This window comes from Pezoporus wallicus, unplaced genomic scaffold, assembly GCF_028554395.1.
Source record: "Pezoporus wallicus isolate ANWC-B61680 ecotype Strahan unplaced genomic scaffold, APGP_CSIRO_Pwel_v1 contig_8166, whole genome shotgun sequence".
NCBI classification, from domain to species: domain Eukaryota; kingdom Metazoa; phylum Chordata; class Aves; order Psittaciformes; family Psittacidae; genus Pezoporus; species Pezoporus wallicus.
The window spans coordinates 3,394,170-3,415,477 of NW_026638114.1; the positions used below are offsets into that span (position 1 = coordinate 3,394,170).

Sequence of the window (21,308 nt, forward strand, 5' to 3'; positions counted from 1 at the left end):
AGGTGTGCTGTCCTGTGTGAGGCTCGAGAGACAGTAAACTGAAGGTGGGGTAAAGTGTGTTCTCTGCTAGGGCCTTTGATGAGAGCCAATTCTGAAGGCAGAGTTAATTTCAAGGGAAAGAATACAGATGTTTGGGTGATTTCAGGATCAAGGCATTGCCTTCAAAGCTAGTTGGGCATCTCAGGCTTACCCAGGGTAGGTGGTGTAAATAAAACAAGTGACCTGGAAAATACAGCAGGTCTTCACATCTCTGCTTTCTCTTCTGCTAGGCAACTGGCATGCAGAGGCTCAAGCATCCATTTTTGGTTGGCAGGGGAACAGTCCTGATGTGTGTATGACACCAGTGATGGAGAAAACAATGCCAAAGTTGTGCATGTACAGAAATAAGTGGGTTTAGGTGCACAGAATAAATACACGAGCACACACATGCCAAAACATCTTTGTAAGCTGCTAAAGCAGAAGTTTATGCAGAATGTATTTATGTGGAAATACATCTTGAGATAGTAAACATCAGTTTACTCTCTCCTCCATGTATGTGCACAGATGCCTTTCAAGCATGGTATGAACATGACTAAGGGGGAGTAATCCTGCTAATCAAGATGAGCAAAGATATGGAAGCACATTAAAGAGGGAGATTACACATTCTTGTAAAGCCTTCAAAGATGAATTCGTGCACCGGTATACAAATATGCAGGTGGGGGTGAAGAGGTGTACCCAAACACATCAACAGGGAATTATACCCGCAGAGAGGTGAGCAGTCCCCCTCTCTTTTTGGATGTACGTTTAATGCCTTTGCGATGATAATTAAAGCCCCGTTTGGGTGTTACACCTTGCGATTTACTGTGGTCTTATAAATCTTTCAGCAATTTGAAATCTATGGTGAACAAAGGTATTGCAAAGGTTTGGAATAGAAACAAAGAGAAGGAGCTGCTGCACTGAGCTTGGCAGAGGGTGCCCTGGGCTCTCTGGGAAGAGTGGCTGATAGGCAAGGAGAGTAGGAGGTAGTAGTAGCAGGGATTTCTAGCCTAGGAAACAAAAAGACATTGCCTGTGGACCCCAATTCCTCCCATTGAAAAGGGGCACCCATCTCAAGTACCTTGCACCTCTTAGGTGCCTTAGCACATGAGGCCCTTACCCTCATGGAAGGGGATCTTGGGCAGGCCCTTTCCAGTGGCTTCATGCCTTCCTGGAGAGCTTGAGGATGGGAGGGATGAATGTGGGCTGGGAAAGCCAACAGTGGTTTTGGAAGACGTGGGTGGAGTTGGACAGAGGGTGCAGCTGAGAGCAGACAGAAGGGTGGTGGAGGTGGTTTTGGGGATGGACTTGGAAAGGGAATGGAGCTGGTGAGGGATATACCTGTGAGTGATGGAAGTGAGCAAAAATAATTAGACGAGGTGTGAAATGGGTGTCTGTGGCAAGAGGCACTGGAATGGAGAACTAAACAGTGACTGTGTCTGGAACAATGAGCCAGAGGACCGGATGGAGACACAGAGAGCAGGAAAAAGAGGTCACAAGGATTGTGAGCTGTGGCTGTAGTGTGACAGAAGCAGAGTGGCCATTGTAAGGCCTGGATGGCTCCTAAATTTCAAAGACAGGATTAAAGCTCCTGTTTGGAAAGCACAGCTGGGACGCAGACAGGCATGGGCTGGGGACAGGATGGGACCTGGATGAGAAATTAAAGCATGGGGGGCTGGGAAGATCAGTCATTGCATTGCTGGCATCCTCCCAAAGAGCTGAGAAGGGTCATCTTGAAGACAGTTGGCTTCACAAGAGGCATGGTACCCCAACATGGTTCCATTGATGTGGTACTGCCTGAGCAGGCATCAGGAAAGTCTTACTGATAGTCCCACAGTGACTGGGACAACACTTGGGGTGCAGAACAACACCCAGCTCTGTGGATGATCTGCCCTGCCACCATGAGGGCAGGGAAATGGAGAAGGGTCAGTGCAGGGATGTTGCAGAGATATATGATCTGCCTCTAGCCCAGCAGTATCTGCCACATCACATATGCTAATCTGGCCCTTGTCAGTCAGACTGCTTGCCTATGCTGTTGCCTTTGGGGTTTGTTTTGCTATTGCAACACTGAACTGGTTTTATTCTACTGTCTGGCCAGGTTGCTTGATGTCCAGTTGGTGTTTGGTGGTACAGTGGCTCTAATAGTAGTCACAGTGGGAACAGTCCTGGCCACTCCTGCCAAGCAATCAAAGCTGAAGGAGGTGGAGGTGATGGTGGGACTGAGCGGTGGAGAGGCACCAGAGACCATCTGCAGAGAGCATGGGGTTGTCTGTGCAGTCAGCAGTGAACACCATGATTGGCCCGGTGGAGATGGTGATTTCTGGCTTCCTTTCTAGCATGAGATCATTCGTTGGATCCCCACCAAGAAATCAGCACGCCCTCCTGCAAACGGCTCAACCCTGCTGAGGGCATCTGTGCTGATTATTACTGGAGATGAGCCTCCAAGAATGCCGACGGGCTGATTCTACAGAGAATCAGAGCCTGGCCACTTGTGGGTGGATGGGAGAGTAAATAAAAGGATGAAGAACTTGGTCAGTCAATGCCTCCCTGTGCTGGAATCGCTCTTGTCTTCACCAGGAGAAATGGGAGGCACTGGAAATGAGCAGCATGAGCAAGAGTGGAAATGAGTAAAAGCCAGTGGGAGGTTTTGAGTTGCTTTATTTGCAAACGGTCACCTGTGTGATCATCACTTCACCACTTCCAAAGCAGCACATTGGGTTCTGCAAGGAAGAAACAATTGTGTTGCCAGGCTACTTCCAATCCCCTAGATAATCTACAAGAAATCCACCCATCTCTTCTGAGGCAGCTCAGGATCGAACTAAAAGCACTTATCTAAAACCCGGTAGCTAATCCCATTCCTGGGAATATAAATCGATTGGGGTGGGCAGCTGAGACCCTTTGATTTGTGCTGGTGTTTTTCACCCTTGCTCCTCTGCAGGTCTTCAGGGAGAGGTCACAGACAGGTTCTGGGTAGGAGAAAGCCTCAAGAGATCAGTGCCTGCTCCTTCCCAGCACCTTTGTCTGAATGGGGAAGGAGAGACTGATGGGGCCAGGAGAATGCAGGCTTATATTAGCCTGTGGGTGAGCAATGGGCTTGCCAAGGAGGTGGGAAGCAGAGCCTCCTGTTTAGCTCAGGGGGAAGGTTGACTTCACTCCAGAGGGATGGAGTAGAGCCGGGGTGGCTGCTGGCTGTGGCATGTCTCTGGTGATTTAGATCTGGAGATAGAGGAGGTTGAGCTGGCTCCTGGAAACCCCAGCACAGAGAGGCAGAAAATCCCTCCCAGCATTTCCTGGGAAGATTTGTGGGAAATGGCTGGGAAACAGGCAGGAGAGTGGGTGTCCAGCCTCACAGAGCCTGGGGCACTGGAGCTCTCCAGCCCTATACAGAGGGTCGTGTGGGGCAGCAGCCTCCCTGAGCCTCATGCAGTTGCCTGTGTGATGGAATGGAGGCAGGAGAGGGTGTGTGGAAATGGGCATGGGTTTTGTTGGCAGCAGGGTTTGAAGAGACGACTCCCACACAGAGGCACTCACAGGGTGGTTGGTTGGGTTAACAAGCCCAGATCCTGTGCCCTGTGGGGCTGATGTGGAGCTGGAAAGAGTCACAGCTGCCTGGGCTCAGCTTTGCTCTGGTGTAACCATAACTGGGATGGAAGGGGATGAGCTGAGCCCAGGGAGAACCAGAGAGAAAACAGAACAAGGAAGGAGAGGAAGCTTGTCAGATAACTCAATAAACCCTGTTTGTGTGTATGTTAAGCATGGCACAGAAAGGGAGAATCTTTGCTTTCCCACCTGGCAGAGCAGATATTTACAAAGAAGCAACTGCAGGGATGCCAAGCCAGGTTCATTCACTCTTTGTAGATTCTTTGGCACCCATGTAGAAGGAACCTTCTACAGTAGGGGTCTTGCCTCATCCCCACCTCATTCCCTCTGCCCATGGGCCTGCCAGACAGAACTGATCCTTCTCTTCCTCCTCCCTGGATCCACTCACAAGCCTCCCCAGACAGGAATGGATCAGGAAGCCAGGCGTCTCCCAGCTTTGGCAGCCCAAGGCTGGCCTTTCCCCAGCAATTCAGCCATTCCTCCTCTCCGAAGCAGAACATGCCCCGACACCTTTGCCTTGGACCGAATTGCGTTCAAGAGCCTAGGTTTGCCCACACATGTTAAAGGTACGGCTGGAGGCGAAGAGCAGGGAAAGCCAGCCACAGTTCCAGCATGGAGGAAAAGAGGAGATATCAGCAGAGCCCAGAGATTGGTGCTTGCACACTGTGATGGCTGTGAAAAGGGGACCGGCTGCTGGGGCAGTAATGCATACCCTGGTTTCCCATCATCTCCTCATCTAACTTTCAGCTTTTCAAGCCAGGATTGAGCTTCCCTGGGAAATGAGCCATCCGGATGAGGAGGGCTTTTCATTATCGTGGCAGCTGCATGGCGGTGATGGGGGTCTGGAAGCAGCTGGAGAAGGGATGGATGCAGTGGAGTGGGAGCTGAGCATGGCTGTGTTTAGGGGCTGCCGAGGCTGCTTGGCACTCATTGGCATGCTCCTCCTTTGAGGGCTTGCCCATGTGGGCAGCAGCATGGGCAGGGGGCTACAGGTGTGAGCTGGATGCGGAGCATTTTCACCCTTGCCATTTCTTAGGCAGAGGCAGCCAAGGAGAGGAGCACGGTCTTCTCATCCCCTTCCCTTTTGCTCTTTGATATAGAGAGGGAATATTATCTTCATTTTCCTGCCAGTCTGTCCAGCATGCCAAGATCTCCAGGGGAAGTGAGCTTCCATGGCTGGGGGTTGAAGTCTGCCAGCACTGACTTGAGAGCATCTGTATGCACAGGCCTTGTGTTATGGTTAATGTGTGAGGAATATGGGCATCTGCCTCTGAGGAGTGAACCAGAGCCCTCCAGATTTCCTCTCTGATTATTACAGCATGTTTCTTCCTGCCACAGGTAGTTCATCAGGTGCCAGGCTAAGGAGAAGGATGCAAACAAGACATGTTAAGTAAAATACTCCAGCATCCAACCTGGATGAGCAAGCTGTAAAGGAAAATGAAATTATTCCTGTGGAGCAGGATAAAGGCTCACCAAACAGACTGCATGTGGGCAGTACTCAGAATAGGGAATGGCTCTTTGAAGGGCATGAAAATCTGCACCAGAGCTAAAACCTGGAGCTTGCTCCTAAGTGATGGAGGAATCATCTGATGGTAGATAAGGATTTCATTAGGGACACCGTAACCAGGAGGAAACAACAGGAATTCTGCAGGATGCATCCTGCTGCTCAAGCCCAAGCAGACAGGGCATGATTGCAGATGTGGTTAGTGCTGAAGAGTAGGAGGACATGGGTCAAACCAAAGGTGTGCCTTGACTCATTTCTGCACTCAACAGCAGATGCTTCAGGGAGAGGGAGTATCGGAAACACATGGTGATATTTGCCCCAGATATTAACACAGATTCCAGACAGTGTCGAGCATGGGCACTTCTGAGACAAAGCAATTTTTCTGGGCATGTTGGCATTGGTGGAGAAAGAGCATTTGGATTCCAATAGACCCCTCATTTCATGGGATGGAAATGCACCACATGGCTTGTCAGCACTGGATGCTCATTTGAGCAGTCCTGCGTTGCTTTTACACTCCTCCTGGCTATGGAATGCCCTATGAGCCCCAGCCACTGGGGATTGTCCCATCGGGCATGGCTATGGTGCTGTGACTGCCCTGGGCAGGCCGCAGACAGCTGCCATTGTGCTGTGGTCAGGCCTGGCTTTGTGCATGGGGAATTTCAGCCCTGTAGCTGACAGCAGCGAAGTCTCAAACTGAGGCGGTAAAGGTGATCAGTGAGGTGTTTAGACAAGAAATAACAAGAGACTTGTATAGTCCTTTGGGTCCAACTGAGGCAGTGATCAAAAGGATTATGAAATTAAGAAAAATGTAGGGAACGCACATAAAAATGTATCCTGGGGCGAGATATTTCCCAAGAATCACAGAAACTGATTCTGTGATTCTTAGGAGCGCAATACTGAGGCTGACAAAAAGTGGGCTTAATTGGGAAATGGCCATGGTTTGTGTGGTAGGCCATGAAATAGAAAGCAACATAACCTCCCCGTGGCCAGTGCAGAAACTCGGATAGTCCCCAACACAAATAATTATCTACTGTGCAATTACCTTGGCATGAGAGCATCTGGGAGGCAGGCTGAACCTTATTTGACTTCAGCATCATTGTGCAGCAGTGCTTGTCTGTATGTGTGTGTCCTCGCTCTGTCTTAAGCCTACCTGAAGGAATGTGATGTCTTTGCAGTTTTATGCCCCATTGAATCAAGTTAAGACGAGCCAGTAGGCTAAAATAATGGAATGGTACTGAGGCAGGCAGGCAGCTCAACAAAAGACAACGCGTCACAGAAGCCGTGTGTTCTTTAGACTAAAAAGTGGTGTGCTTTGGGAAGGCTTGGAGGTGGTCTGGGCATCTTTGGCTGGGATGGCTGAGCGGGGTGGGGATGTAGCCGCTAAAGGGAGCAGGGCTGCATTTATCTCGCTGCTGCCGAGATGCTCGGCTGCGAGGGGGAGAGCCGTGGGCTGGGCAATGCGCCTGTGGGAGCGGGTCCCTCCTCCGGTCCCTGGCCCAGCACGGCAGACGCAGACCCCAGCTCCTACTCCGGTACTCCCCGTCCCTTGCCCTGGCCGCTCCCCGCGCCGGCCGCGCCGCGCCGCTGCTGCCGCGCCGGGATGCAGGAGGAGGATGCGTGCGAAGGGTTTCTACCTCCCTCCTGCTCCTCCTCTAGGCAGGAAGCTGCATCCCCCGAATTGTTTTCCCCTGGAGTTCTCTCCACTGGAGGCTGGGTTTGTTTTGACTGAGCTTGCGTTACTTAGGGTGGTTTGAGCCAAAAGAAGGCTCTGCAGTGGATATGGGCAGTTCAGGAGCTGCTCCACGACCTGGAGCAGGGCAGACGGGCGGAGGTGGTGGCGCTGCCAAGGGATGGACCCACGCTGGAACAGATCGTGATGAGCTCCCCCATCAACAAGTCCGGCTGTGCTTCAGCTGCTGTGAGATACATGAGCACTAGCAAAAGAAACTCTATCAACCCCACCACTGTGGGCCAGCTGAATGTGGGTCAAAGCCTTCAGTTACATGGCCCAATCTTCTTTGCAGAACCAGGCTCAGGACTATGCGAAATACCAGCCTCCACATCGGTTTAACACTGTGGGTTTCCCACGGCACCGTTTGCTAGAGCAGAAACATCTCTGGGTGCAACTACACCTTGCAAACAGTGAGCCTTGGAGTCCAGGCTGTCCCTAGGCATGTGACTGGAGTGATCAGTGTTCCTAGAGTGTCACCTTTTTGCATCCCCTGCATAAATATTTAAGCCAGAAACCTTAATGCAGCATTTATGCCATAGTTTGTTTCTTTTGTAAAAGTAAGGGTCAGGAAAACACTAATCCCTACACAAATCTTTGTCGTTTGCATCTTCTCTCTCGGATGCAGGGCAATGCTCAGTGAGCTCCTGCCTTGTGCTGTCCTGAGTAACTACAGCAAAATTAACCACGTCTGCCTACAGAGGTACTGTAGCACTGGGGTCAGGTTGTGCTTGTGTCGGGCTGGTTTTGGACCCCAATCTCTGTTATTTTTTTCTCTGTTTTTCAAGTTTGCAAACTATGTCCTCAGTCAGCACTAACCACAAGGAGAATTTCCACTTGGAAAGTACAAGCGCTGTGCAGGCACTGGAAAGCTCGATTTCAGCTGTAACAGGGGAAGGGCTGTTCTGTTCCACCCTTGCTGACCGTCTGGGTCTGAAAGCTTAAAAAGGCCAGCTTATTCCTCAAGTCCTGATGTAACCCCATGTATGGCATTAGCCCCAAGGCAGTGAAATTCCAGCAACTTGAGACTTCAGGCTGTGACCTTTGAAGGGTTAAGGAAGGCCCAGCAGCAACCTCCTGAGCTCACTTCGATGCTCAGGATGAGCATGATGAGTTAAAGCCAGGATAGCTGCACTTGTAGGTAGCACTGAGTTGGGGGTCCTTTGGGCTCTGCCAGGCTGTTGGACATGAGTATCATCCCCTGGGATGGGACATGGACATAGAGATGGATCCCATTGCCTTCCTGAGCCATGATAACTGGCTCTCCTGGTGGAGCCTGCTCGGGTTTAGAGCTGATTCCTGCCCAAGAGGGGAGGAGGGCTGCAGAGCCTTCCCTTGCTGTCCGGCAGTGCTGGCGGGGAGGGCTGGAGCTGGCAGGAATGTATCTGTGTCTTGGCGGAGGAGCATGAGTGGGAGTTTCTGGCTGAGAGGGAGCAACTGGAAAGCAGGTTCACACAGGGCAGCCGATCTCCTTCAGTCCTGCCTGCCTTCCCATGCTTTTCATGCCCAAATCCCCCCTCTCCACCTTCCAAGGTGGCATCTGCTGCATCTCCGGTGAGAAACCCCTCTCTGGTTAATGGCTCCTCTGGGAAGCAGTGTGGCTGCATGGAATGACTCCTGGGGTTCAAGGCAGGGGGGAAAACCTTTGTTTGGCCCTTCTGGCCATCAGCTTTCCCACTGAGTTCAAACAGCTTGGCACGGCAGTGGCACAGTGACCATCCCCAGTGGGACCCTCTCAGGGCTCTGCAGCCAGGAGAGACCATGAGCAGGATCCAACCTACAGCTCTGCCTGGAGCACAGCACATCCAGCCAGGGGCTGTTGGCAGGGGACCTCACAGCTTAACCAGAGCTCTTGCAATGTGGGTATTTTTAGCCCATGCAAATGGTGGTGTTTATTTTCCTACTGTTGTGCCTCTTCACCTTTCCCAGGGATTTTGTTGCTCATTAAAGCAAGGGCCTTAGATCCATGTGCGTGTCTGTGCTGGCTGCTGCAGTGACCCTGTCTGCCTCCCTCTGCCTAGGTATTACCCATCTGATATACCCCAAGGAGCCCATTTACAGTGAGGGGATGGGCTGTGACTGGCAGGAGCACCTCATCTCACCCTGACCAGACTCTTCCCTGTGCGTAGGATACTTCTATTAAACTTGAACACGTGCACAAGGTTGGTGATGCATGTGCAATCCCCCTTGTTGGGATGAGACAAAACAGAGGAACATTGCAAGCTCATTTATTGTCAGTGTTTCAAATCAGTATTTTTTATTACAGAGGCTCATCAAGTTGCTCACACTGTGGCAGGAATTTAATAATATAAGGCACAGGGAACATTCAGAGGTAAAAAAAGGAGTTCTCAGCCTGCGAGACGTAACCATCCCTTCGCTCCTGTCAGGACACTCTTTATAAAGCAAAATCCAAATACCTTAATATCTTCTCCCTTTCCTCCCACCCATCCCTTAAACCCCCAAATCCACAACAGGAAAAATAAACCACAGCCTTTCCCTCGAGCACGTGACAAGCACAACTCTCTCTATGCAGAAATGTCCCTTCCAAGACTGACACAGCTTCCCTGGGACAGCTGGGCTGGAATTCGAGCACAACCAAGGCAGAGGTGGGAAGTGCTCAGGGGCACCGTGATTTGGGGAGAGCCAAGAGCTTTGTCTCAGCAACAGCAAGGTCAGCCCCACACACCAGGGGAACAGGCGGCTGCACCCGCTCGCCCTTTGCAGCACAGGAAACACAACAGCAGTACGGTCATGGAGTAATGGTAAAGCACATGGCACTTTCAAACCTTTATTGGTGGAGAGGATTTTACAGGGTGGGATGCATTTCATCTTATTGGTTCTAAATTTTGTGCGCTTTCCTACCCATTTGGTTGATTAGCCCTTCTTTTTGTGCCCAATGATTGTTCAATTCAAGCCCTGGGAATGGGGCAGGGGGGCAACAAAATCCTACCGCTCTGTATCTTTCTCATCCCTCTCCATCCCCCTACCACGAGCTGGGTGACCACAGTGTCACCCACAGCTGCTCTGCTCGAAATGCCCAATCCTCCTACATCCTCTGCCTTCCCTTGCTCTGCTTTCCCTTGCTGGTGGTCAATATTGGGCTGTGAATCAGCTGAGAGGTCTTTGTGTCTAATGCAGAGGTGTCCAAGAACGTGCTGTTAGTAAGTTGTTAAGAGAAGTCGATCTGAGAGCGGATACTGAGACAGAGAGGATATTTAGGACAGGAACAGGGTCAGTCAATGGTAAAGACATGTCAGAGAGAGAAAGAGCTGGTGGAAGCTTGTGGAAACAGCCGAGTGAGTAATCTAGTGGTAATAGATTAGGCTATGAATGAGGGCTGTTATTTCTCTTAGCACCATTCCTACATATGTTTAGGTCTATATTAGCACCTTGTTCCCAGGGAAAAACAAAACAAAAGCTGTTTAAAAACCAAAGGAAGTGGGAAGGTTAAAATAGACAAAGTTGGCAGCAGAGAAGGAAGCTGGGGGTTTAGATCACAAGATCCTTGTCAATGTCCTCTGTGGAAGGAAAAGAGAGAGACAAGGTTAGGAGGTGGATACTGACAAAAGTCCCATTGCTGTGATCCCCCCTCCCTCCTCTCCACTGCGTTTCCCTCCCCAGGACCGGCTGTGTGGGCTTTTGTGGGTGCTTTTCCATGTCCTTTCCATCCCCATTCCTTCCCATCTCAGTACTTACGCTCCTTAATGCCGAAGCAGCTGGCCCACTCCTCCAGGGCAATGTACTTGTCGTTGTCCAGGTCGCAAGCCTCGAAGAAGCGAGTGGTGCAGTGCTCCATGGGGATGAGGGGAGCACGGAGAGGGGCCAGCTCAGTGTGGGACAGGTACCTGCAAGGTGCCCTCATGGTCAGTGCATCGCCTGCCAGCACTAACTGCCCTCCCAATAGGAAGGGAGATGCTTTGGCATGTGCAGGGGCCAGCACAGGGCAAGATGCTTGTCCCAGCTCTCTGTCTGGTTTGACCACTGTCCCAATGCCCTCCCAGTATCAGCCACTGGGTGTCATGAAGGTCAAGGACTGGTGTTTGCTTTTGCAACCCACTGTGCTAGTCACAAAAGAGCCAGCAGCTGATGGGCCCCCCTCACCTCTACCCCTTGGGTCTGGGTGTGTGATCACTCTCATGCCCATCTCCAGCTTCCAGCTATGCCAACAGCTGCTCTTTCAGCTGCTGAAGTTATCCCAGGGCCTTTGGACTAAGATATTTTAGGGAACTATTATAGGACAGTAAATCTGAGAAGGCAGAAACTCCACACCCAAAGGGGATGGGAGCAGCTGGGGCAGGGGGAGGCCTCTCTTTCTGCAGAAATGAAGGTAAAACTGCCTCTACTCCAGCCTGGTTTGTCCCAGCCCCTGCTCCATGCGTTGTCCCTTTGCCTGTGCCTCTGCAACCATCCAGGTTGTGTTACATCTCCACCTTGCCTCGACACCTTCTGTCACCAAATCACCCTGGTCCTTGGGCAGGAAATGGTCCCCATCCTGCTCTGCTGACACTCACCCATCAATGGGGTGCTGGTCCAGCTGCCCAAACTGCCAGTGCACGGGGAAGATGTACATGTTGTAGTTCTTCTCGAAGTCACGGGCCAGCAGCTCCACGGTGTGGTCTCCAGCCTCCAGGCGCTTCTCATTCTCATGGATCTTCTTCACCTATCATAGGAGAGGCCATGGAGACCTTGTCAGAAGGTGAATGGGGTGCAAGAACCTTAGGAGGTGCCCACAGCTCATTCTGATGGGTTCCCATGTGTGCTGGGCTCCACTGGTAGGGTGAGCTCCCACGTTCCCTCCCCAGTCCCTCACCTTGAGCTTCTGCTTCTCGGTCAGCAGGTTGTTGTCCTCATCGCGCTCGTACAGGGTGATCAGCACGTTCTTGAGCCAGTCCCGCATGCGCAGGGGGAACTCAGTCAGCTCTGTGTCCAGGCAGGCAGGGATGACTGGAAACCATATGGGATGCTCAGGGCAGTGTCTGGACATGCAGCCCCAGAGCCCTCCCACCTCATCCCTGAGCCTGCCTGGACCTTTGCTCTCCCTCAGCCCACGGGCGAGAGGGCTGTACTCAGGTTAGGGGTCCCCTTGTCTAAGGGAACGGCTCCACTTACATTTGCAAGGCCCGATGTAGTCCAGGTGCAGTTTGTGTCCCTTCTTGGTTCCCTCCAAGGTGCACTTGGTGGCAAAGAAATGGCAGGAGGAGTCATAGGTCTTGTTGTCAGTGCCACAGACCTGCACAGGATGGGGAGATGCTGTGTGAGAGGCAGCGAAGCCCAGCCTTGCTGGGGAGTCAGCAGGGACAGCCTCCAAATGAGATGTTTAACTTATTTCCTGGGGTGAACAATGACTCTTGGTCACCACTGACAGGCCAGACAGGGAGACAAGCAGGACTTGTCTCCCCCATCTCTGGGATGTCCCATGTGGGGTCTTTTCCTGCTCTGGTCCATTAAGCAGTTTCTGTCCTCACCTTCTCGAAGACACCAGCAGTGGCTGGGCAGCTGGAGGGGTCCTGGCACACACACATGGGCGAGTTGTTGTCATCCACCTCGCACACCTTGCCATGCTTGCAGTGGTGGTTCTGGCAGGGATCTGCGAGAGGGCAGGGAGCAAAGTCAGAGCCTGCCCCATCCTCACCTGCCATGAGCTCCCCAGGGTCTCAGCACACAGGGAAGACAGAAACTTCACCAGGGAGAGCCCTGAGCACCTCTTCTTGCACTGGGAAGATGTGAGGGTTCCCAGAAGTCCGCGTTAGCCCTTGGGCTATCCCTGAGCTCCCTTCTGTAGTCACACAATGCAATGGCAATGCTGCAGAGAATACTCCTCTTGCTTTAAACGTGAATCTAGGTTGGCATTGTCCTTGTGCTTTTTACCCTTCCCAAAGAAGTTCCTTGCTGTTAGGGGTGGCTGAAGCTCCCCCACTCTTCCCCAGGGAAGGGACAATGTCTTTGCCTGCTGGAGGGCAGGGGGAAGAGCAACTTACTCTCTGCGACAATCTCCTCTACATCCTCTGTGGGTTCCTCAAACTCTCCCACCTCCACCTGGACGGGGTTGGCCCCCACAGGCTCCTGCAAAAGAGGTCATTGTTTCTGCTGGGGGTGCACAAAAAGCTCAGTACCAGATCCTACGGGCAGAGCATCCTCCCCATTGCCCCTGCTCCCTCATGCTTTGGAGGTGCTCTTCCCAGAGCCGTGGGTGGGATGGGATGAGGAGGAGCAGTCACCTACCTCTGTGGTGGGATCTTCAATGACCTCTGTCTCATCGGGCAGAGCCTCTTGCTGTAGGGGAAAGGGACCATGAGATGGAGTCTGTGGGGGGGATGACCCACTGGGTTTCCTCTCCCCCCATCCCTCAGGGGTTTATTCCTTATAGAAGAAAATCCCCATCAAATACATCAGATGGGCTCCATTGTCCATTCTACTTACCGGAGCTGCCAGGGCTTTGCCTGCCAGGCAGAGAAGGAAAAAGATCCAGGCCCTCATCTTTCAGCAGACCCTGAATAAAGCAGAGGAAAAGGAGGGATGAGGAAGGAGGCCACTATGTGCCGCTGGGCTCCAGGCCGAGCTCACGGCTGGCAGTCAGGCACTTAGAAAAGGGTGTTCTCTTGTTTCTGCCTCGTCTGTTCAATATTACAGACCCACATGCTGGCTTTTGTAGCCAAAACCTTAAGCTAAATCATGTTTCCAACACAAATTCTTTTGATTTTGCAAAATGGGACCGCAGGGGTTTAGATTTCTGTTGCTTTCCTGGATGCCTTTACAAAAATTGCAGTCAAAATGGCAGTTCCCCTTTTCCTCACAGGAAAGGAGCCAAGATTTTGGACCCAACCCTCAATTTTATAATGTTAAAAGGCCCCGATATGAGCCCCAGGTACAAGCAATGAAACTCCACCATTTGGTTTGTCAACCAGATGGAACATGAAAGTGGAGGAAGGAAAGAGATAGCAAAGAGTCAGTGAGATGGGGCACTTGAGAATTAATTCCTTTAGAAAACCCCTTCCCACATGGACACAGACATTTGTAGGGGTATCAGGGACCAGTCTCCCTTCCCCAGCACCCCCAAATGTTGGGGTCTTTACTATAGTTTTTCTTTTCCTACTCAGACCTGAGGGTCCCCCAGCTGGGTTTGAGGGATCCAGGATGCTTTGGGGTTGTGTCCTGCTGGGAAATACCCCATCCCTGGCAGTGTTCAAGGCCAGCTTGGACACAGGGTCTTGGAGCAAGCTGCTCTAGTGGAAGGTGTCCCTGCCCATGGCAGGGGTTGGAACTGGAGGAGCTTTAAGGTCCTTTCCAACACAAACCAGTCTGGGATGCTGTGATTTGACCTCGAGGAGGGTGATTCCTTTGCACCCTCCTAATCTGGGCTGTTGCAGGGACTGTGTAGGATGAAAGATCCAGACAGCCCAGCTAACACTGGCTGCAATACAAGCCAAAAGGAGAATGCAGCTGGTGAAATTACCCTGTCCTTGTCCCCCTCCCAGTTCCTGTTTGGCAGGATTGAGCCCCTCTGTGTGAGCGCAGAGAGGAGCTCAGATGGCAGCTTAATATGCCAGCAGCATCCCGCTCCTAATAGCTAGGGCTGCCCTCTCCCTTCCGCCCGACGAGAGAGCCAAACACCCCTGGTTTGTCTCCTGACAGCGAGGGGACTTGTCCCCATGCCAAGGCTTCCGCTGCCTCCCTTCCGCCCGCCCTCCTCCTCTCCACCTGCATGGTTGGATGTGGCTCTGGGCAACCTGGTCTAGTTGAAGGTGTCCCTGGCTCATTGCAGGGGGTTGGACTGGATGAGCTTTGAAGGTCCCTTCCAAACCAAACCATTCTATGGTGTCATCTTCTGAGCGTGGATGGATATCTGATTTGTCAGTGCATCCTTTCCCATCCTCCCCATGCACAGCAGCTCTCTGGGTATAAAGCCATGCCAGTGCTGTGCTGCCAGGGCACCAGCCAGCCTGAGCTCTGCTTCCTAATTTAGCAGGGTTTGGCCACACAGAGGCTGAAATCTCCTTCCAATCTCAGCGCCTCACCCTGCCCCGGCAGGCTGCCCATGCAAAGCAGGTATCAGGGCATGGAGGGCACTTTCCCAAGGGATGCTGGAAGGCTGGAACTGGTGGGAATGGCTGCTGCAGTGGGATGGAGGACCTGTGGGGAGAGGGGCTGCAGCTGAGCAGCTCCCTCCTCTCCCACTTGGTACATGCTGTCCCTTCCCCTTGCCTTTATTTACTCTGGAGGCTGCTGAGAGCTCTTCCAGCATTTGCCAGGAGAGATCACTGGTTCTTCACTTCTGGAGGGGTGGTTTGTGGTGGGGAGGTGGAAAAGTACCAGTGAATCCGGCCATCTCCTCCTTTGCTGCCATCTCCTGGCTTGTAAAGGCTCCTCTTGGGCTTCTCCCAAGGGGCTTGTTTGCTTTGGAAGGTGCTCTGAGGTTCAGTGATGCTTTTTGGGCAGAAACATGGCAGTGCCCAGCCTTGAGGAGATGTACATGTGGAAGATAGCTTTAAGAAGGACCCAAATGCAGACCAAGGCCATTCCAGATCATTTCCTCAGGCCCCCCAAAACCTTTGAATTTTGAAGTCTGGGCATGCAATAGGCCGGGGTCAGGGAATTACATACTTGCTAGGAGCCAGCAGACAGTCGGAGCTGCTGGTGTTGTGCTTGGAGGAAGAAGGAGCACGAAAGAGTCTGAGCAAACACCCTCTGCAGAGCTGTCTCGCACCAGAGATGGGAAAACAAGTTTGTTTGAAAAACAACATCCTTCTGGAGGCAGAGCCTGTGCACAGAGCACATTGCAGCGTCTGTGAGCCCCTGGCTCCTCTGCAAAGGCATGGGCATTCCTTAGTGTCTGGTGGCCTAAGTCCTGAAATAACAGCTCAGGAGCCCTGTGCACAGAGCTGTGTCACAGAATAACCTAGCCCATGGTGCCAGTCTGTGTATAGACCTACTGTGGTCCTGCTGTCTAAGAGGATGCTCTCTGGAGCTGGCAGCTGGGCCATATACCATGAGCTCAGCATCCATCCCCCAGCCAGAGCAGCTTGAGGGGTATTCCTGTGAGATCTGAGCAAGCTGGGACTTATACCCTTCAGTATCCTAAAGGGATCAACAGAATCCAGCACTTTGTAAGATGCTGGAAACCAGGATGATGTAGGCACAGAGAGGGATGTTGAATATAAAAAAGAGAAGCCTCCATGGTCACCATCCCCTCCTCAGGCCTACCCTCCTGACTGCTGATGAGGGAGAAGAGAGCCTGGCACCCATGGCCTGCAGCCTTTCTAATGCTTGATCCCACTTGCATCCTAAGTGGGGACTTCAACTCATAGTCACTGTGTAAATGGGGTCCTGCGGCTCCCATACACCCCTCTCTAGTTAGAAAGTTCACCTTTCTAGCAGGGTCCAGCCTATCTCAGTGCCGGCTGCTCATTGCACTTTGCAGACACGTCCCTAACAAGAGAGCCACAGGGGACAGGGAGGTCTGAGGCTGATCCTCAACACCTCCATAAGTTCAAAGCAGGCTAACCTGGCAAGCTCTTTACCACCCTCACCTCAATCCTGTAGCATCATCATAGGTTTCTCCTGTTGGAGAAAACACCCCAGAGTGATGCATGGAGGAGTTTGTGCGCTGGGTTCTATGGGTCCCTCTTTTCTCCTCCCACCTATCCTGGGGCTCTTTGTGGTCTGGAGGAGAACAAGGACCAGGGCTGCAGCCTCTGGAGGAGGCTCTGTGGATGGTGGAGCATGGCCCATGTGGCACTGGCCACGGCCACAGTTGCATAAGCCCTTTGGGATGCCACGTTAGCGTGGGGAGGAGTCTCTGCCTGGCCACTTTGACAGCTCCTCCCTGAGGCCACTGGGATAACCTCAGATGCCTCCACGTTCCAGGAGAGGGGCCCTGCTACCACCTCCCATCACCAGCAGTGAGGAGCAGAAGTGCGTAATTGTTGGGCAAAACCCCTCCTTATGTCTTACCTCCCCACCAGCACCCAGCCTGGCCATGCAGGAGGCAGCCAGGCTGAGCATCAGGGTCCCCTGCACCCACCCTCCATCTGCTCATTGCTCTTCCAAGGCTCTGCAGGGTCTGCCATGCCCCAGCACCTCCAGCTGAATGTAAAGGCAGCACCAGCCCATAAGAAGGCTTCTGCTACAAACCCCACAATGGGCCATAGCTTTCAAGGTGCAGATGGGTGACCAAGAGACAAGGCAAGGGCTGAAATTCAATTTGAAGTCAGAGTTGTTTGTGTGAGTCCCCCATAAAGCTCCCTGTTGAACAGGGCCCTGTGTGTCAGGGTGTGCTGCTGGGGGTGCCGGCTCACCCACTGAGACCCAGAAGAGCAGGGCAGGAGCAGAGGACAGAAACCATCCTGGCTCCTGAGCAGTGCCCTGGCACGCAGCATGCAGGCTCAGAAAGCCAGGCTAAGTTTAGATGGGAGTGAAGCTCCCTTTAACTCATGCACACACTTACACACTGAGTAAAACACAGGGGAAAAAAATCAAGGTACCACATCTGTCCATGCAGAGTCACTAAAGACACATCTACGCCACAACGCTATTAACCCATTCCCCTTGCAAATGGTTGAGCAGCTCTGTGCTTATAAATGCTCTAGAACTTGCAGGGCTATTGTCATAAGGGCAAGAGCTCAGACACCACTGGGGTTGTGTGCTGGCTTGATGCTGTCACAGTTTTCCTGCTGGCAAATTGCATCCATAATGGAAAACTATTACAATACCAAGAAAAGAGCCTGGATGAGACCTGGGCTGCAAGCAGATGTGCACCAGTGAGCCCTTTGCACACCTCAGTGGGCAAACCAGGCGACAGAGCACTTTCCTGTCCTGACTGAGCTCTTGCTTGGTTTGGATGCGGGACAGTGTCAAAAGCAGCCGGGATACTTCTGTGCCAGTGCAAGCGGTCCCCCTGGCTCCCGGGGGACACAGCGAGCTGCTCTCACACAGCTCCACAAAGCAGGGAGAGAAGAAACTGTTCACTGAATATCTCCAAAACACAAACCCTCTTCAAAGCATTCCCTGCGCTCTTCCAGCGATAGCAGCCCCGACATCCCTCCGACCAGAGGACCCAGAAAGGGTTTCCATGGGAGCCGACATTCCTCTGGGGCTGAGTCATGGAAGAGCAGAGTTGTGGAAGGAGGGGCTTGAGAAAAAAAATGCTTGAAAAGTTTATTTCTGCTCTTCCCCCTCCCGACACCGCCCGCATCCCTGCTCCTGCCTATGTGGCAGACAATGGCTTGGCTTTAGCTGCTGTGCAGGACGCAACAGCCTTTTATGTCCACTTCAGACTCGCCCGTTCAAGCCTAACAAACGGCTGTGGTTTACTTCTGCCGTGTTGCAGAGGTTTGGGGCTGTTTCAAATTGGTCGTGAGTGAGGGCTCAGATCCCTGGCAACCCTCCCGGTGCCCCCAGACAGTTGCCTTTGGGGTTGGGTGGGAATTTAGCCCCCATCCTGTGAAGTTTCCTTCTCTGGGCTGGATGCAGCAGAGGAGGGACACAAAGAGCAGTTAGCCTGCCACGCATGTCACCGGACAGCAAGGGCAGCAGCTGCCTTTAAAGGCAACAAGCTCTTAACTCCTTCTGCATGGACCTAAAATCGTCCCTGACTGAGCCCAAGTTCTTAAAATCTAAAAAGAAACCCCAAGAGAGCTTTGTTCCTCCTCTCCTGCAGCCTCCATCTCTCTAAGAGGCGATCAGCTGGAGTTAAACAAACCAGGGCAGCAGGACTTGAAATGGTTTCAAAGTCTGCTTGGAACAAAAAGCTGAGTGTCTTTTTTGGGTATTTTTTTTTTAGGAGAAACAAGAGCGGCTGCACTGAAAAGAATAAAAATGCTGAGATGAAGTCGAAAGCTCTTTTGTTCTACCCCTCGATAACTGGTGAGTAAAACTTCACCTGCCAACGCACCTCGGGACTGGTCTGTAACTAGATCTGATTTGCTCTGCAGGTCAGTTTGATGTGCACAGATATTGGTCTTGCACGCCTTGCTAAGGGAATACCCCACAGCTGAGAACCCAGAGAGGGAAAAAGGAGGAGAGAGAAAAACCTTAGCGGGAGGTTAAACCTTTACAGATGCCATCCAAGTGCTAAAGCTAGTAACCTGGCAGCGAAATACAGCAACAGCCTCAGTTTAGGAGTGGAGATGCTGCAAAGAGGAGAAAGAGAAAAGGGCAGGAGGGATCTCTGAATGCAACACTTGGGGTGGGGAGCGTCCACATCCCCATCCCAAGCAATGCGCTGCCGAGCACCGGGTGCACCCCACGGGCTGGGACAGCAGCTCCTGGAGCAGGGACCCCCATTAGAGGGGCTATCAGGACCCCTATGCTGGGAGAAAGAGCACAGCAAAGGCCAACACGGAGCTCTCGGGCCATACCTCGCAGTCCAGCAGCGGGGCTGAGGGAACTTCAGGCGCTTGGATGGGCTGGAGGAGTCTGCAGGTTTTAGAAGGAGGCAGGAGGAAGCCAAAGGGTGGGCTGGGTTTCCTGCTGCCTCTCCTCCTCCTCCACCTCCTCCTCCTCCTCGCTATCTTTTCAAATGGGGCTCTTCCTCTCCCTCTCTCCCCAGTGGGCAGTCCCACGGAGGGCTGAGGCACAGCTTGGGTCCAAGGGGTAGACCAGAGAAATCAAGCAGGGATGGAGATCAAGGGGGTCTCTTGCAGCCCCCCAGCACAACCTTCTGTATAGAGTCATTGTCACAGCAGCTCCTTGCACTGCTGCAATGAGTTCGTCAGTTCTCTGGCTCTCTTGGATTAAGAGCATGGTGGGAGAAGGGAGAAATACCATCTCTGCTTGGTTTGTGCACCTCCTGGCACCTTAGCCTACTGCAATTAACATGTTAACTGCTGTCATTTCACAACAGTGTAGTGCAGTCCCGGAGCTGGTGTTTCCCATCCTCAGGGGGGTGCAGAGAAAGGCAAGAGATTTCTTGTTCCTCCATCCTCTCTCTTAACACTGCGGCTATATGGGACTGCCTTGCGGGAAGGGAGGGGAAAGAATGATCCAGAGAGTGTGGAGAGTTATGACATGTCTGAAATGTGCTCCAACTAAGCAGAGAAATGCTGGGCTGGCAGATGTGACCCTCAGCAGATTGGACTCTCTGCTGTGGCTACTGCCCAGCAGATCTGGACTGACCGAGCAAAACTCACAGCCAGAATTGCTGGTCACTTGAATCTGATGGTGTCTTTGGACATCACAAACTATTTTGACCTTACAGATTGTAACTCAGCTGGAGTTACCCAGCCAGAGGCAGCAGCCAGACAGCAAAGAGGTTTGGAGTTGACTTTTCCCATCTGTTCCTCTCTATGCTCAGAGTGAAAAACCCAGCTCCTCTCTTCTTGCATCTCACCATGACCAAGAGGATTTAAAGCTCACCTGCTCCCCTGGCAGAACCAGACAGCACGCCTTTATGCACCAGCATGGCCGTGGCGCTGCTTGCAAAGTAAAACCAGTGGCCAAAAAGAGATGCTGTCACTTTGCTGGAATTTGAGCATACCTGAATAGTGTCTCTATGACATACAGAGCTGTCCATAGTCACTACACATAGTCCAGCTCTTTGCAGCTTGTTATCCACCTATGGCACTAACTCTCACATATCCAGGGGACCAAGGTTCCCCTGCAGGGGCTGATGGAAAGATGGTGGCTTGTGTAGCCTGCAGGACTGAGGGTAAGTCATCTGGGCACCAGCAGTGTGATTGTGGATGCTGGGTGAAGGATAACCCAAGACCATAACAAAATGCAACATCATGTTTTATCTTGGCTGCCTAGGGTTTGGGTTTATTCCTCATGATTGCACTCTCTTTGAGAGGGGCTGAGACACTGATCCGAGCGTCTCTTCCCACTGATGTTGCTGAGGCTGTAGATGTCGACATAGGAACTGGCCTGTGACGAGCTGCTGGGCTGTGCTGGCTCCTTGCTCTATAGGATTCTTGTTACTTTGTGAACTGTGATTATTTTATCAGGTCACCCCTCTTCCGGCCTTGCAGCACTTCTGCTGCATGTGAAAGGAGCAGATGTTTCTTTCTAAAATAAATATCCACATGGCCAGCGAGAAACACAACCCAAACAAAACAGAAAGGGAAACGGGAGGGGAAAGATAGTGGAGGTGGCTGTGAGAACCATCATCACTCCCCAGTGAGATGGTCGATCTCTGTGACCAGGCAGCTTCTGTTGGTAAAGAGAAGAAAGTCTTCTTCACCCATTACTTTACTTGGCTACACACCACTCAAAAGCTACCCCTGAGTGCTGGTACGTGGTTATTGATATCACTCACAAAGACATCCATAAACCCAACACGACCCTCCCTGGTCCATGTGGAGCCTGGTTTTGTGTCTAAGACCTCATGGGTCCTTCTAGCACTTGTGAAATCTGGAGCATCATCTCCCATGACCGGTGTCCATAGCTCCCACGTGCAGCTCAGTGCCACTCGCAGGCCCAGTTTGGCTCCAGAGGTCACATATCCCTAAAGCCAAAGTTTCATTT

General features: G+C 52.1%; 1 protein-coding gene across 1 annotated transcript; it reads right to left on the reverse strand.

The window, feature by feature from the left end:
• Positions 1–9,605: 9,605 nt before the first annotated feature.
• SPARC (secreted protein acidic and cysteine rich) lies at positions 9,606–19,349 on the reverse strand. The gene is made up of 10 exons (XM_057409588.1): positions 19,205–19,349; positions 13,269–13,338; positions 13,071–13,121; positions 12,827–12,911; positions 12,314–12,435; positions 11,958–12,078; positions 11,659–11,792; positions 11,360–11,508; positions 10,545–10,693; positions 9,606–10,366 (listed from the first exon to the last, which is right to left on the reverse strand). Exons 2-10 carry the CDS (start codon positions 13,323–13,325, stop codon positions 10,338–10,340), a joined length of 897 nt encoding a protein of 298 aa, XP_057265571.1. The 5' UTR covers positions 13,326–13,338; positions 19,205–19,349; the 3' UTR covers positions 9,606–10,337.
• Positions 19,350–21,308: the final 1,959 nt, after the last annotated feature.

Bases quoted from the DNA above. Each gene is read 5' to 3' on its own strand.
- SPARC (XM_057409588.1), bottom strand. From the start codon at position 13,325: ATGAGGGCCTGGATCTTTTTCCTTCTCTGCCTGGCAGGCAAAGCCCTG. The intron at 11,509-11,658 runs GTGAGGGACTGG...CTCCTATGATAG, and splicing joins CCGAGAAGCAGAAGCTCAAG to GTGAAGAAGATCCATGAGAA. The intron at 10,367-10,544 runs GTAAGTACTGAG...TTCCTTCCACAG, and splicing joins CTGCTTCGGCATTAAGGAGC to AGGACATTGACAAGGATCTT.